A 17,971-nucleotide genomic window follows, 5' to 3' on the forward strand; every position below is an offset into this window, starting at 1 on the left:
TTTTTTAGGTTAGTACAAATCTGCAGTTTTTGTCAAGTCAAATAATAATGAACACATTTTACAGACAGTTTAATTAATTCATTAATACTAATCAGATCACTGTATTTTTTGGATGAACAAATAGCTTCCAGCAATTTAATATTGTAGCATAAAGTATTATGTTACAGCAAAACCAGCTGTTAGTATGTGAAAATTTAGGTCTTGATGACCAATGAGCTCTTTCCCTTGTGCAACCTATCTGATGTACATTGTGTGCTTTCAGTCAATCTAAAACTGATAAAAAAGAGCTTAGAATTCAACAGAATTATATAACAATGCAAGAGATTCCTTGCAAACAAAAAGCTGAGAAGCCTTGGAAAAAGCTGAAATATTACAGGACAGTCCAAAATAACAGAGATGCTGAGTAACAGACAGGCACAACAAAAAGACTGTCGCAAATAAAGTTTTCGGGCATCAAGGCTTTCATTAACAATAGGTGACGTGCATGCCCCCCCCCCCCCCCCCCCCCCCCCACACACACACACACTCACGCAAAGGCAGCTCTCACACATGGTGCACGCACGCCCGTGCATGTATTGTCGATAAAGTGCTTAATGGCCGAAAGCTTTATTTGTGACAGTCTTATTGCTGTGCCTATCTGCGACTCAGCATCTCCGATACATGGTGATTATCAACTTCCCTTTTCATAATATTGTTACATTCCATCCTGGATTTTCCATTGATATTTACATGACAGTCCACTTTTTTGTATAAATGAATGAAACACACACACACACACACACACACACACACACACACACACAATGCAATTTCTTGTGTCATGATTCAGTTTTTCCTCAATTCAAATTTATTTTAACAATGCTATAATAACAATTGGCTCATTATTTTCAATCACTTCCAAGATATGTAAATCATTTCGGCAGAAGGCTTCAAACACTGGATACGCTTTAAGAACCAAATACAATTTTTTTGATTCAAAGTCTGTATGCACATAATCTTATACAGATAATTAATATAGATAGTTATTGTCAAATATGGCTGGAGAGACAGACAGACAGACAGACAGACAGAGAGAGAGAGAGAGAGAGAGAGAGAGAGAGAGAGAGAGAGAGAGAGAGAGAGAGAGAGAGAGAGTGGGGATGTTCATGGCCTTTCTGCGACAGTACAATTTTTACAATTGTATAAATTTCAGGCTGCAAGGAATAAAGTGAATAAAATTAAAGCATGTAAGAGGTAGAAAAATCAGGCACAGGCTCAACAAAAAGAATGCATGTGTGTGTGCGCGCGCGCGCACCGCGCACGCGCACTGGTGACAAAGGCCTTACTTGCCGAAAACTTTATCTGTGACATTCTTTTGTTGTGCCTATATGCGACTCAGCATCTCCACTATTTGGTGAGTGGCAACTTTCTTTCTCATAATACTGTTTTATGGTGTTAAATTATTAATAATAAAAGTAACAAATAAAAAAATTAAATGGCAAAATACAACAGAATGAGTGCTCACAGTAATATCTACCCTTCCAAATGGAATACTATTTACTTTACAAAATCATGTACTGCATGCAGTATTTTCCTTCAAGTCATACTCTGAGAAACTAAATAGTATTTTACAAGAATTGCTTACCCGAACAGGAAAGCCTTGGACAACCTCACTCTGCGCAGTCACATTTACTACTTTATGACACTCTAGTGTTTTGCACACCAGTTTTGGCCGCAATTGCAGGCAGTGTATTACAAACCTGCCAGATTTATCTTTATCTACTGACTGCAGACGTATAACTAGAAAACAATCATTTAGTTAAAACATTGCAAATTGTGTAACTAAATGCAACTTAAAATTTAAAGGTTGAGAAAGAAATTAATATGTTTTGAGATGATTCTCCCTTGATCATCCGCGATTTTCTTCTTTTTCGCCCATACATTTTCAGAGAAGTTGCATGACCACAGAAACCATGTATAGGTGAAAGAAAATAAGACAATTGTATTTCATCAAGGCATAATCCTTTCAAAACATATTTATTTATTGAGGAAAACACACACAAAAAAATGGGCTTCAATTTAAAGATGAACACTATAAAGACAGGCTATCTGGTAGACACCAGCACTTTGAAGTAACTGTGAGCGCTATTTTACTTGCTCTTCTAAATGTAAAATATATCACAAGAAGCATATTTATAATACTGACAGGAACGCATATGCTTAACTTCAATTAATGCAGCAAGCATGCAGCTCCCATAGTACCTCGTGTCTGTCATGTGGTGGGTTAGAGGGCGTGCTAAAACTATACCACCAATTCTTTATTTAAATGAACCTAAAATGAAAATGGCATTCAAAATTTTTGTTGGAATTGGATCTTGACATTTGTTCATCAACTATATATTATCTGACTATGCAATTTCTTTCCCTCCTGCATTCTGTCAGTTATTGAATGTACCAGGTGGTTACAGTGAAATGAAACATGTACTGAAATTGGTCAACTTTAGGAATACTGGTTACAAAGAAAGACAAGGACAAAAGTGTTCCAGAATAAAAAGGTATATGCTTTCATTCATTTCTTGACTGGACCCACCATCACTATACAATATTTTAAAAACTATAATCTCAATTCATTATAATAACGGAAACTACAGTAAGAAAGCAACAATCACTAATAAAGAAAGGAAACCACGAGTGGCAATTTCAGATAGAGTCAAAATTACTGCCCATCAATTGTTGAGATATCTGTCCCTCTGTGTCATAAGACAGTGAATTACCATTTCTTAAAATTCCTGGGGCTACGGTGTGAACCAGTTCCGAACGTATTGCTTGATATCCTTCTTCAAGATGAATTGTCTGCCTTTAGAGCCTGTTTTGTTTCTCCAAAATTTGCATAATTGCAGGGAAACAGATTTGTACTGTATAGTGGGTGACTGAAAACTTTCCAGCTAAATGTCTGCAAGAACTACTTGATGGTGTTTGGTGTATGATGCCTTTTGTGGAGCAGAATGGCCTCACATACGAGTTGACCAGATCATTTCAATTTGCTTTCTTTGCAAAGGGTGGTCAAGGTTTATGAATATCACTGTGCATTCACTATTATTCCATGCTGCAGAAAGTCAACTTCTTGTCAAAGGAGGATGTTGGCATAGCCTTTCCCATACTTATGTGAACAGCCCTGGATTTTTTGGTGGCAGTGACCCCGCATGCTTATACTGAAAACTTTATTGTTTTGACTCTGGGTCGAAGTGATGGCACTACGTCTCATCTCTAGCAACCACTCATGACAGGAAGTCATTTCTCCCCCTGATAAAGCACTGCAGATGTTCAATAGAGTATCATTCAACACACTTCCTGTGCTGGTTGAAGACTGTGAGGCACCCACTGGGTGCACACCTTGTCAAATTCCAATCTGCAGTTAACAGTAGCATCAACACTTCCAATGCTCAATCCTGCCAATGTCTGATACCAAACTAGCTGGCCTTGAATAGTCAGGTCATCCACGTACTGGACAACGGTACTGGTAATTCAGTATGGAGTTCCACACTGAACATCAACGGCCAATGACATCCATCCATCCATCCATCCATCCATCCATCCCTGAATTGCTTGTCCCATGTCTAGCCCTTACTTCAGACATACAGTGCAATCTGCAGCCCTCTGCTATTCTTTGATGAATTCTAACCCCCAGATTCCTACAAGTGTCTGGCACTACACCCCTTTCCTCTTCTTTGAAGCAGACATTTCACTGTTTCCAGTACAGACTGAGAGCAGTGGTAGGCAAATGTGTACTCACCCGGGCATCACATGGGTGCTTACCAACATCCCTCTAGCGGTGAGTTTGGAACATCAGTGCTCTTACGTGGACCACACTTTTTCCACTGATAATGACATTATGACCCTTACAATTGTTTTCATTTTACAGCATCCAGGTATTTTCTTTCTGACACACACACACACACACACACACACACACACACACACAAAAGACTACAAGGACGATTCTGAACACACTAGTACCATCTGGCGGATTCTTTCGATTGTCCAACTCCGACTGTTGTGTGTCAACACACACAGTCTCCAGGTGCAAAGGTCTAACTGCAATTGCATCTGATGTGGGCAGCAATCTAGCTGGGATGGATACTGGGGGTAAGGAAGAGGTGTAGGGCACGGAAAGGGAGGGACAAAAGGGTGAGTGAAGAGTGAGAGGAGGAAAGATCTATATAAGTGCATGGATGGGATAGGAGTGTAGCACTGGAGTGGGAGCAGAGAGAGGGATAAGCAGGTGGACGACAGACTAGTGAAAGTTGAGGCCAAGGGGGATATGGGAATCAAGGGATGTATTGTAGGAAGAACTTTCACCTAACCAATTCAGAAAACTGGTGTTAGTGGGAAGAATCGAGACTTTTTTAGGGTGCAAAAACAACTAAGCTCATAAGGGGAAAAGGTCCACAAAATGTGCTGTAGAGGCAGTGGAGGCTCTGAACCAAAGATTAAATGCCCTTCGCTGTATTGCTACAATGGATAAGAAATAAAAAACAGTTGACAGTCATTTGCTAAAATACCCAATAACTCAAGGCATCAAACGTAAATTAGAATGTAAGTAGTTTAAAAAAAAGGGCATTAGGTCAGGAAATGGCGAACCATCACAGAGTGACAGCAAATGAGCACAAAGTGGAGGGGGATCACCAAATTAGGAAATAGCAATAGCAAAATCAACAATACCCAATACGTAACCTAAGTAAAATGATGATCTCATGGCGCAAGAGCAAGATGAGGTCAGCCAAGTGGCTGGGAGAGGAGAGGTTTAATTCCCTAGCGTTTGTTCCCATGGAGAGAAGACCAGTGGTGATGTCAAAATGACACCACAGGAGGATTACAGCTTTGACAGTAACCTCATTTTCTGTCACACCGATCTGATGAGGAACCCACATGAACATCACAGTGGCTCACTCAACAGCAAGAAAGTGGCAGTTTCTTAAATCTGTTGCACTAAGGGATGGATTGTGTACAGCACACAGAGGCTCTGAAGTGCGCAAAGTGTGACACAATTAACACTCTGCCAGCCGCATGTCTCATACAAATTCATTCGCCTGGCGCCGGCAGTGCTAATTCGAATTACTTGGCTTGTCGCCGGCCATTCTTGACATTACCGGGAGATTATAAATTGTTAAGTTTTACTAATCTTATCGTTAGTTCTCTTAACTTCTCAACCCTGTTCCCAAACTTTCATAAAATTTCGAAGATTACTTACATAAATAAATACAAAATTTGTTTGTTTTGTAAATTTGTTTATTTGCATTGTCTTTGGTACTTAGTATTTCTCTTTCATATGATAGTAAAATAGTCTCCAAGATGTAACTTAACTCTACAAGACTTGCACATTAAGTTGTTTGTTGTTCTTTTCTTTTTTGTTTTTGGAGCATACATGGCAGTTTCTTCACTTTCATTTTTTTGTTTCAGAAATAAGTATTAGCTGGTGTTGTTTTATGTGATGAGACATACACAATGTAGTGGCAACCTCGAAGTTTTGCTCAGAAGCAGGCACATGGGCTTTTATCCGCAAATCACTTTCAATAAAAAATCATGAAATCAGACTCTTCTGTATTGAAATATTGATATGTACGGAATGCATTAAATAATGCACAATTAAAGAGGTATATGCAAACATTTTTGACAATTTTATAGTTTTTCTGTAAATAGGGTAATAACTCAAATACTGGTATGCTCGATCCACTCCTTTCATGTATTTCTTATAGTGTAATACACTTTAAGGTTTTTCTACATTTTCTTTGACCATCAGTGAAAGTCGCATGTGTGTTGTAGAGATCATTCATATCGTTTTAGTTTTCGAAGCTCTCCATACCTGTGCAAATACTTCACTTTCCCTTTGATGACAAGCTGCAAACACTTTTACTTTTGCGCGCTTTAATTTTTACAAAAAATCCTATATTTTGCCGTATCGTTCCACAAACTCTAATTTTCTTTTCAAGTAACTTCTCTGCAAGTTCTACATTGTTATAATAATTATCCATGTAGAAGTAATGCCACTTAACATAAGAAGGTGTCAATGGTTCTATCACTGTTTTTGCTAAAGGCTGTCCAGTGACAGAATATATCTTGAATGAGGAAATGTATCCTGTACACTAATCACACACCATCTGAACGAGTATGCCATATTTCCTCACTTTCAATGGATTGTAAACTTTAAATTTTAATCGTCCATGCCACAGTATCATTCCTTCATTAATTGAGATGTTTTGACTTAGATTAAAATTTTCTTTAAGCTTTTTGGAAAATTAATCAGTTACGAATTGCCCTTTGAAAATCCAGTCAGCATTATCTGGTTTATTATTGTTGTCGGAAAAATGTAAAAATGATAATATTTGTCTGAATCGGTTGCGGGCCATTGTTTTGTGAAATACTGTTGTGTCTATCAACAGATTCATTGACGAGTAATCATCAATCCTTGCTTTTCTTTACAATTCCCATAAGGATAGCAAGCCCAAACCATTTTCTAAGTTTGGATCCCGTAATGTCAACAAATTTGGTATTTTTTAATCCAGTTTCCTACAGTTGCAATTTTGACTGTAGTGCTTGTTGATTTCGTTGTTAATATATTCAAATACATCGTACCCAATAAATAGTTCTACGATATCCTCGACACTGTGTAGCTTTTGGAAATATGTTTGGACCCGGAGACCCTTCAAATTTATTATTGGTCCTCGGTAAATCATGGTCTGACCACTGTGCATGGTCTTCTTCGTCTGATTCATCTGAATCAGTTAACAACCATAGTGTTTGCCTAGTTCTTCTCGGACGTATTTCACTATCTTCCGACAATTCTGCTTCACTTTCATTTTTTTGATATCCAATGTCTTCTTCCCAATCGGCCAAGTCATCCGAAACATCAGACAAGGTGTCCGTGCATTCATCGTAAATAATCTTATTGTCTCTCTCGTCTGCCATGATGAAAGGGCACAAGTACTTATAAAAACAAAAGACTTGTTGTGTGTAACTCATTGTTACCTAAACACAACACCAACAGAATGCAAAAGATACTAAAGTGCTGTCGCCGGCCACTGCGTGACACTTGCTCACGACACCACTGTGGTGTCACCGGCCGTTGACCGCTATTTTGTGCACGACACCAGTGTGGTGTCGCCGGACAGTATAGTGTTAAAAAGCCTGTGTCGCCGGATATACTGGGTGGCCTGATAGAGGGCGAGGAGCTCTGCTCTAACCTTTAAGCAGTGTTCTGGAAGCCGATTCCAAAAATGGTTGGTGCCAATGACGATGGCACATCCACTATCACGGTCGGTCATAGTGACAGCACCTTCGTGTACACTTATGGCTCTAAGTTGTGTGCAAAGGTCAAGAAACTTACTATAACAGATTGTATCCAGTGCAGTTACCTTAGGAAACAAATGAAATCAAAGATGAACATGGGTTGCCACGTGAAGCCAATGTGATGAACTTAAGCTGCCAGAGTAGGAGCCGAAAGTGAACTCTGGGAAGTAACAGACACATGCTCCACACTGGCGGCCAAGGGTGTTATTGAAAAAGGAGGTAGGTGACCAGGCATGCCAAACAAGCAGCATGCTTATCTGCTGACAAGAACATCACACCAATATGACAGTGGTACTTCGGCAGCTTCTGCATACATGGTCTCAACTGGGCTAGTGTAGAAGGTGCCAGTGACCAAACAAATTCCACGATAGTGGATTGTATCAAGATGGCGTAATATGGCTGGACATGCAGATACATAAACGAAACACCCATTGTCTAGTTTCAAAGGGATCGGTACAAACAAAGGAGGGTGGTCCGATCCACTCCCTAGAAGTACCGCTTAGGACATGTTAGACACAGAATAGAGGGTACAGCGTACAGCCAGGTACGACATGTGGGAACCAAGAAAATTTTCTATAAAGCATGAGTCCCAGGAATTTCGGAGTTTCAGTGAACGGAAGAACGATACGCCCATGATGTAAAGACGGTGGAAGAAACCCATGGTGCCATCAGAAATTCATATAAATGGTTTTGTCAGTGGAATAACAAAAGCCATTGTCAATACTCCACGAGTAAAGATGACAGACATCACTGAAGAAACCATTCAAGGAGACAAGTCTGTGGAAAACTGCAAAAGATCGGAAAGTCATTGACGGAAAAAGGAGACAGGTCATATTGAGGTTAATGACTATAGCAAAGAGAGCAACACTCTGGACAAAGCTTTGAGGCACCCTGTTCTCCTTGATGAAGGTGTCCAACAAGGTTGAACCAATAGGTACCTTGAAAACCAAGTCTTTTAAAAATTCCATAAGGAAACTGGGTAGCTAGCCTTGGAAGCCCCATGTGTATAGCTTACAGAGGATAGTCCTTCAACAGGTGTCATAAGCTTTCTCCAAGTCATGAAACATGGCCACAGTCTGGTATTTCCGCAGATAACCGTTCATGACATGGGTTGAGAAAGTGACAAGATGGTCAACTGCAGAATGGTGCACTTGAAATCAACACTGTCCAGAGGTTAGTAGATTGTGAGACTCAACCCACCATATCAGCTGCCCATGAATCTCACATTCCATCACCCTGCATTTCACAGATGGTGAGAGAAATGGGGCAGTAGCTAGAAGGAAGGTGTCTGTACCTACCAGGCTTAAGTATGGGTATGACAGTAGTTTCACATCAGAATCTGGGAAATATGCCATCTGTCAAAATGCAATTGTACATATAAAGGAGAAAGTGCTTGCTCGCAACTGAAAGGTGCTGTAACACCTACATGTGACCAAAATCCAGCCCTAGGGTGAAAGATAGGGCTGAAGTGAGCACATGATCTAGCTCTCTCATAGTAAAGGCGGCATTGTAACATTCATGATTCTGAGAAGAGAAGGGTATCATCCGAGATGCTTCCATTTGTTTCCATCTCTGCAAAACAGTGGCTCAAGGTGTTGGATATAGCAATAGGGTCCACAATGACTTCATCTACTATAATCAGGCCAGAAACTAGGGAATGGGTCTTGCTCCCAGAGAGCTGTCAGATTGCCCCACATGACTGAAGAGGGAGTGAAACTGTTTAAAGAAATAGTAAATGAAATACAGCTAGTTTTTTTGCCATTGTGAAGAATGCGACGACACTGAGCATGCAACCATTTATAATGGATACAGTTCGCTATTGCAGGAAACTGTTAAAAAAAGTTGAGAGCACGTGTCTGTGCACGAATCACATCACAGCACGCCTCAGACCAGTAAGGGATTGTGACACAGCACAGTCAGCAGCAAGGATAATGTTCATGAGGTGCTCTACCTATTCATCACAACTGGGGAAATGTTCCTCATCAAAGGTAAACAGGGAAGAGTAAAGCCTTAAGTCTGCCTTAGAAAACTGCAAATTGGGTTTACACATAAGTGGGGTAAAAAACTGCAAATTGGGTTTACACATAAGTGCGATAGAAGTCAGCAAACTGATTGCACACAGGAACTGGTCCCATGAGTACATGTCAAAGGGAACAAACCGCTCGAGATGATGGGCACACTGTGTAATGCAGAACAAGAGATCCAAATGGGAATAGGTGTGCACGGAGTCTGAACATGGGTGCTCCAGTGTTAACACACATGAGGTTGAGTTGGTTGAAGTCAGTCATGAGGGCACCTCCCAGATAGGTTCTGGAAGAGCCCCGAAGTGGATCGTGTGAAGTCTCTGAGCAGCAAAATGGGGTGAGGGAGTTTACCAATAAGCTGGAGGGAGTCTGCCTGGTGACACTGAATGACGCAGTTGCAAAGAGAAAAGGCGAAGCGAGGAAGAATGCAGAACACAACAGTTTGCAGCAAGTGTTTAGTGAGATGATTTGGCTATGAATGTCATCCCAGATCAGCAGCACGTGACTCCCCACGACATGGAATGTCATGCTATGGGGGGAAAGGTCAAGGTGGACCTTAAGGAAATGCAAGAAGTCAAAGTGGTCACGAGAATGCAATTTTGTTTCCTGGGGGCAAAAATCAACCAGACGCTGCAATTCTAAGAGCAGCCCCATTTCCTGGTAGTTCGATCTAATTTCATGAACATTCCACTGCAGACGAGTCATAAGGGGGATTGGGGATCAGGGAACAAATGAAAGGTAGTCACCTCGGCAGCTGCTGAGTATCAGTATTTTGAAAACTCATTACGACAGGGTGCAGAGGCCGGAAGTTCTTATCCCATGAGATCAGCAGAGGTATCAGAATTCTCACTGGGTCAGCTTGCAAATATCAGGGCAGAAAAATATTATGCGGTGTACACCAGCAAACTGGAGGGTATCATACAGAGACACCATTGAAGAGGATCTACGAGTCGGGTAAGGAAAACTGTCTGCCTTTGATTTCTTTGAGCCTTTGCAGTTGACAGAAGAAGTCTCAAATGTTTGTTGGCTGGAGGGACCACAGATTCTTCGCGGGATAATTCCTTTTGTTCTTTCCTGCCTGCTGGTTGTGCAGCAGGTGATTTTGCCACCAGAAGCACAGATTTGGTGCCTCGTTGCACAGCTAGAGGAGAATGGGAGTGGGATGCTGCCACGATACTGGGCGATTTTATGACTGCAATGTTGAATTGCACCTCTCAAGACTGCATGGACATGTCCTTCATGGAGCGAGGCGTAGCAAGAACGGCACTTTTAGGTGCCGGATGGTAAGATGAAGGGCTTTCAACAAGCCAATAACTTGTCAGTGACAGGGTAACACACTTTTTCCTTCATCCTGATCTCCGGAATGGCGTGTTCATCCAGATACATGGGAAACTCACAGGAAAAGGTGCAATGGTCACCATTACAATTAGTACAGCAGGGAGGAGCAGCCTAGCAATAGCCCTTGTGAGCATCCCTACCACAAATAACACATCTGCTCATATTTTTACATTTTACAGGAAATGTGAACAGGCCGTTGTAACACCAACACTGCTAGCAATGCAGCAGGTTGGCATTGTATAGTCGGACTTTGATTGCTTCATAGCCTGCTTTGATCTTTGATGGAAGCTCGATTTGATGAAATGTGAGAAAGAGAGTGCTTGGACGCACTACGATTGCATCAACCTTTTTCCTTATCCAATGGACTGCAGTGATGCTGTGATAAGAGAGGTAAGTTTGGATTTCTCCCTCAGTCCTGACCACCAAGCAGCCAAGTATAAACAACACCACGTGAAGAATTCAGTGTTCGGTGGGCCTCGACACGAGCAGGTAGCAAAGCTGTAAGCAGTTGTTGGGCTTGAAAATTACAACTGGTCTCCAGAAGCAAAGTCCATTGCATAAACAAGAGCAGGATTTCACCGTGCCTGCAACTGCATCAATACCTTTCTGAATAATACGTGGATTAACTATAGCAAAGGACTGACCACCTTTGGTACATGATATTATGAGGAACTGAGGTGCAGCTGGAAGAGTCTTTGAATCTTTAGCCTCATTCCATTTACATTTAGTAGACATAGACTGAGAAAGTGGTTGGCTCATTGTGAATAACTCCCCTATGATTGGCAGCATCTCTGATGGCACACTCCTTCCAACTGCTCAAATCTCAGAACTCTTGAAAGAGGCACTAACTGCAATTTGGGAAAGTCACAGCTCAGGCAATCACCCCTCTCTGGACTTGGCCTGTACCAGGGGATACATGCTAACTGTTCTGATGTCAGGCTACTAAAATTTCAGAATACATTCCCAAAAACATTCAAAACATGTTCTCCAAGGGAGAGGAAAAGAATAGCAGGAGAATAAACATGCAGCACAGATAAGAAAAAGGTGCTGCAAAGGCTGGTGCCCCATAGCAGCAAAGCACGAATTTACAAAAGAGTGGTGAGCCCTCCCTAGAGGGGAATCCACGTGATACAGACTGTGAAGCAATCATTAACGTGAAGCACATTGTTGGGTGGCATGTTCAGCAACTATGTGGGCAAGCTGTATGTCACAATTTGGCAGTGGCCGTTCACACTGACAGACAGATTATTAGTTATCATGGCCACAAGAATGCTGCACAGTGGTTGCAGCTAAGTTGGTACATCACATGGCTGTCTTTACATCTGGCCTTGCCTTTGGCAGGCTGGGACATGCCAGTGACCAAAATGGAATAGGTAGTAGTGGGACGTTGTATGAGGCAGATCTTTCATACAGGTCTATTGCCGGGATATGAGCCATGAGGCATGTGACTGGAAACAGGGGTGGAGTAGGGATGGACAAGGATATTGTGTAGTTCACATGGGCAGCAGAATATCACCACCTCCTCAATTTTTATGGTTTTCTTTTTCCATAAGCAAGGTTTATATTATACTAGCATTCATTTTATTATTTTTCACTGATCTATTTTAACATTAATCCTTTCGTTGGTATGGATGTGCTGTGGCTTTTGTTGTGGCTGTACAGCACAGCAAATGCTGGTGCCTGTGCTAAGAAATGGTGTTCCAGCCAATATGAAATACTTATCACCCGATTTTTTAAAAACTATTAGATGAAAAAAAATTGACTTTTACACATCTTACAGTCTGATACCTTCACTCAGTAAAGAAGTAAATATCTTTTTCTTTTCCATCATACTTATTGCGCTGCATCAAATTAAGTAAAACATTGCAAAAAATTTTAAAGAGTTCGCAAAGGAGAAAACGCATTGCGTAAACTTTGTGTATGGTTGATTTTAGCTCATACATTGCAATGAACTAAATGTAGACAAGACATTGAAATTTTATTTACAAATGAGAGCAGAAAAATATCTTATTTTGTTTCCAAGTTATTGGGTTTTATATCCGAAAAACAGTCGTGTGCGATGAGCTCATTTGTGTCTTTGTGCTCGCAAATCATGTGGTCATAAAAATCATCATATCTCGCAAACAATTCAAGATATCGACCCCTCCCCCCCCCATTCTTTGTTGTTGCAAAAGATAGCACACAATGAGGAACATATGTTGTATGATAAATATTCTAAACTTTTTTTATTCACAAAGATATGGAAGTAACTCATCCGCAGAAGTGAGAGGACATCTCAGGGCACATTCAGGCATTCACAGTATGTAGGAAAACCAGAGTAGCACACACATCCACATCCAAAACACCTGGGTAACAGTTTAGCAAGATGTGTATATGTTACAGTGAAACACCGAAATCTGGAGAATGTCACCTTTCACTGGTGAATGTCAACATTCACATAGTTGCTTTAGTGCATGTGTGAAATATTTGCTAAATACCCTTATTTCTGACTTACACCAGTAAATGTTGACATTCACCATGCACTAATGGTGAATGCTGAACATGTTGGAGATTTATATTTTCTTCTCCGTAATTCAGTCGCTATAAAACGTCACAAGGGTGACTGAACTTTTTTGCCTCTTTCTGAAAGGAATGACCAAGAATTTAAAATACACAGTACATTCTACATGAGAAAAGATAATAGTTATTAAAAAATTACTGATGTGATTCAAATCTTATTTATTGCAGCAACTTAAACTTTATGACACTTTGAATTGCACAAGAGTCCCCTGCTTTTACAACTGCATTTATTTGTGGAACACTTCCTTTTGCAATGACCATGTGTACAGCCTTGTCCCCCGCTTCTTGAATTAGCTGCAGCTGCTTCTCTCCGCGACATTTCTCGAAAAGAAATCTCATCTATGAAAAGTAACTTTTCTTTACAAATTACGAACTGATTACGTGTGTAAAGCTGCTTGAGGGTACCATTTTTATTTGCCAGTTTATAGAAGCCTGAGTCTTCTATTCCAACAACAACCGCTAACACATTTCAGCTATCTGTACGACCACGGTCAACATCAGGGACTTGTATTCGTACATTATCACCAATTTGAGCAGGAGGAAATTGTTTTTGTGAGTTTCGTAACACCTGTGTTGCCTGCAGTTTAAGATTTTCTTTCGCGGCCGCTCCTTTTGTAGAAATCAACTCGTGTTTTTCAGACAGAATTTGATGTGAAGACATTGTAGGTTGTAGGTCCTCTTCATTTATTTTTTTTTAAATATGGTTTTCAGTATGACCACCGCTCAAATTTTTTTTGTAAGCATTAACAGTTTCTTCAAGCTGTTCTTCGGTTTCAGAAGTATTGGCAATTTCTTAAAGTTTTCTTCAGTTTCAATATTCGCAATTTGTTCGCCAAGCCAAAAAGATGATGCTGTGCCTCTTTTTGCTTTAATGCCAAACATGCCTTCATAAGGACTTTGGTGTATTCCTTCGTGGTATCTAGTGCTCCTGGCAAACTGAACAAAGGATAAACCATCTGACCATTTATTTGTATCGTTATCGTTCATCCATGCAGTTAGCATATTCTGTATATCCTGATCGGCCCTTTCAACTGAGCCTTGTGTCTGACTGTGACAAGGCTTTCCATGAACCATTTTAACATCTTTCCAGATAGCGCATATTTCGGATATGACTTGATTACTAAATTCTCTACCATTATATGACTGCAATATTGCTGGTGCACCAAATGTTAAAAATACTGAAAGAACATGATGCGCTACTTCTTCAGCTCTTTTAGTTTTCAAAGGTCGTAGCTGGACAAACTTAGTTAAATGATCTTGATACACCATTATGAACTTACATTCGCCATCTCTGTTTGACTGTAGATCTATCATATCAACTTGACATCTTGGGTTTAATTCAGAACTAACCATTGGCTTCGCAACAATACCTTTCTTAGGTGTACTGTGTTTCATTTGACACTGTTTGCATAAATTTAAATACAACATTACAACTTCATATGAAATATTTTTGTATTTAACTTTCAACTCTTTAAGCATACGTGTTCTTCCTCCATGGCCTATTGTGATACGAGTTTCATATAGTATACTGTACAATTCTTCATTGTTAACATAATACTGTTTGTTTGTTTACCATGGTTTTAATGGTACAATTAACTTCTCTTCTTCATTAATTTTTAAAACATCAAAACGTTTTAATCATCTATAATCCAAAGGTATGTTGCATTTAACTTTAGCAGAAACCACTTCAGAAAGTATTTTAGAATACTTTTCTTGAGAAAAATAAAAACAATTGTCTTCTCATTTACCCGTAATTAATACATTTAACTTTTCATGAAGAAGATCACGATTTACTGCAGTATCTGTTTAATATAAATTAAGGTATCGGAAAAAAAATTAAGAACATGTTGCTTGCATTGTCAAAGCTTGCACAAGACTGACAAAGCTGATTGACTCCGAGCAGAAAAGAGGATTTGGAAGGAGAGAGCCAGTCGCTTGTTTTTTGACTCTTCTCTTTTGGACCTCCACCAAAGCATATCTGTGATTGTCGACACACACCGGAGAGCATCCGAATGTACAACAATGTAATGAAATATTCGATCTTTCACTGGCGTATTTGGTATCTGTTGACTTTCACCAGTGAAAGTCGCCACACTCCAATTTCGGTCATTCACGATAACATATATACACACACCAACAGCAGCAGAAGGGCTTAAAGGGGGGAAAAAAAGCTGCAATGAGAAAGCAATTCCTGTTCCCAGTAGTCTGTGGATCATCTCCTACATTTTGCTGACCTAGACGGCAATTTATTAACTTTTAATAAGGTGTATATTTTGTGCATTTTTTAATCACTTCCCACATCATAAACAATAAGTGCATTATTACAGTTTCGCCGTCATATTTACCTGCCCATGTTGCTTTATCAGGCACCAATACAAAATGTCTATGAATAGTATTTGGCTTAAATAATATATTTTTAAAAGACATTTCTGGGCGAAGCAGTTCACGAGGTATTTGAAGTGGTTTCACCACAGTAATTGGTACTTGAAATAATGGTCCCTTGTTGGTGCAGCTGATGTCATATGCCTTCAAACTGGAAAACAGAGGGAAAGATCTATTAGCAACCTATGGTGCCACTAAATTAAGGTAATTTACTAAGAGGGAAGTAATTACCTTGTGAAGAACACACCATCCGGCAGGCCAGTAGGATCTATTTTCACACTGAAAGTTCGTGCCATATACATTAAGTCCAAGTGTGACGGAAACTGCACCCAAGGCTCACTGCATGTCACTGCGAACTTGATCCGGAAGTCAATTTTGTCATTGTGATCTGAAATTTAAATGCATAGTTGGAGGATGATTACTATACGTCTATGTACATTACAACTAAATTTACAATTTCAATATTAGCAGAAATTTTTTATTTGGAGGAAAAAAGTGTGAATTACTAACTTGTTGCACCCACATGAACACTGCTGAAAACACATATGGAGAGTTTCAGACTGCACTGAGCTACAGAATGTCAACACTAAAAAATGTTAAAATATGCCCAGTAATTAAATGTTTTATTGATTTGATAAGTGTCTGATACTGTGAGTTCTGCAGCCTGAAGGTCAGTCAACCAGCACATAATAGGCAACAAACTAGTGGCCACACCATGAAGGAAGCAATTGTGAGCATTAATGGAAGCTACAGATACAAGTATTCCAGTAAGAAACAAATGTACTGCATCTTTTACTCTTAAATGACATTCTATTATTAACACAGCAGCTATTAATCAAACTAAACTCATAATCTCTACAGCAGAATTGTCAAACTTATTTTTTAAACAAATTCTGGTTTAAGTAACTAAAGCACAAACTCAGTTGCCAGAATGCATTTTAGTTCTATTACTGACACACCTTCAGCAAAAGTTTTAAGTAGTTCACAGATGAAAACGTTCACAATTATAACATGATGAAAGAGAAGAAAAAATAAATCACATTTCTTCAACAACACTAAGCACAAAGAAAATAAAAAACTTTCATCAGATTACATCATACACATGGCTATAGACTGTATTATATGCATCATAAAAAGTTTCAAATATGCAAGAAAAATGTCGAAATATGCAAGATCAAATAAGGGGGGGGGGGGGGGGGGGGATACATGGTGGTTACTGCATACATTATATCTCATAGTTGAACCTGCGTAAATCAATAACGAGGAAGAGCACCGGCCATGTGAAAAATCGGTACATTTAGAACGCAGATATTTTCTGAATACTTTCTGGTAGAGTTTAGGAAAGGGACTTTTCTGGGATTATGTTCTAAGAATTTGCAAAACGGGATGCATACCATGTTTCAAGAATTGTTCCTTCTTTGCCTTTGTTGTCGGTAACAAGTAGATGCGATGAGAGTGAGTCACAGTGAAACAATCAATATGTACATGACCAACTTCTGAGATATATAGCATACAGAGGGGCATGCTCAAACACTCCGTAATATTTTATTTTAAAACATAGAATCATGAATTTTTTTGAACAGCCTTAACTTTTAATTAATACTATTGGACTAAAGCAACATTTATAATTTATTTTACATTTTTCTACTATTGTAAACATAAGCAACCAATGTTCAGTAGTAAGATTGTGTCTTCGCTTATTCAAAACATTTTTATGAGCGGAAAAGGACTGTCCTGCATCAACTGAGGTACCTGGGCAGCACTTTAACTTGTGTGTTATGTTGGCACTTCACCCGTCCCATTAATAAAACTATCAATTTGGCATGTGGGTTCAAAGCCTGGGTTATGGTTTTAAATGTTTTCAAACTATTCTTGAAGGTTTCTTGGGAATACCTCTGGTAACGAGTTTTTCACTAGAATAATTTTATTCTTTAACTGAACAGATTCATTCAACATCAAATCTTCAGTTTCGAGTTTTTTAACACTTGCAGGTATATGGGAAAAATGAGTGTTCATCACAGAAATGTCTTTGATACCAGAATCATTAAAAGCTTCCTTGCATTGGCAAACTGTCAAAGCCTCTGCACTATCAAAGTCGTTTACCATGCCTCTAATGGCCTCGAAATATTCACTGTAAAACAACACAGCTTCAACCCATGTACCTCAATGAGTTACCACCGGTTAGTTTTTAGTTAAAATATACAATAACTGGTGAAAAGGAGCCAAATATAAAAACGCATATTCAATATGCAATTGCACATAATATGGTCACTACATATCACCAATGAAACCAACCAGTTCTAAAATAATACAAGCCATATATTGCAGCAGGTTTGCTTGGC

The 17,971-nt window shown here is 39.5% G+C and overlaps 1 protein-coding gene across 1 annotated transcript in view; it reads right to left on the reverse strand.

Moving 5' to 3' along the window:
- Positions 1–17,971, reverse strand: part of LOC126355027 (tripeptidyl-peptidase 2) — a 283,245-nt gene that overhangs the window by 104,612 nt on the left and 160,662 nt on the right. Inside the window, exons 12-14 of the mRNA XM_050005173.1 lie at positions 15,861–16,017; positions 15,593–15,780; positions 1,625–1,779 (exon numbers count right to left, since the gene is read on the reverse strand). Coding sequence (XP_049861130.1) covers positions 1,625–1,779; positions 15,593–15,780; positions 15,861–16,017 — 500 coding nt within the window. The remainder of the gene's footprint in view (positions 1–1,624; positions 1,780–15,592; positions 15,781–15,860; positions 16,018–17,971) is intronic.

This window comes from Schistocerca gregaria, chromosome 3, assembly GCF_023897955.1.
Source record: "Schistocerca gregaria isolate iqSchGreg1 chromosome 3, iqSchGreg1.2, whole genome shotgun sequence".
In the NCBI taxonomy this organism is placed as follows: domain Eukaryota; kingdom Metazoa; phylum Arthropoda; class Insecta; order Orthoptera; family Acrididae; genus Schistocerca; species Schistocerca gregaria.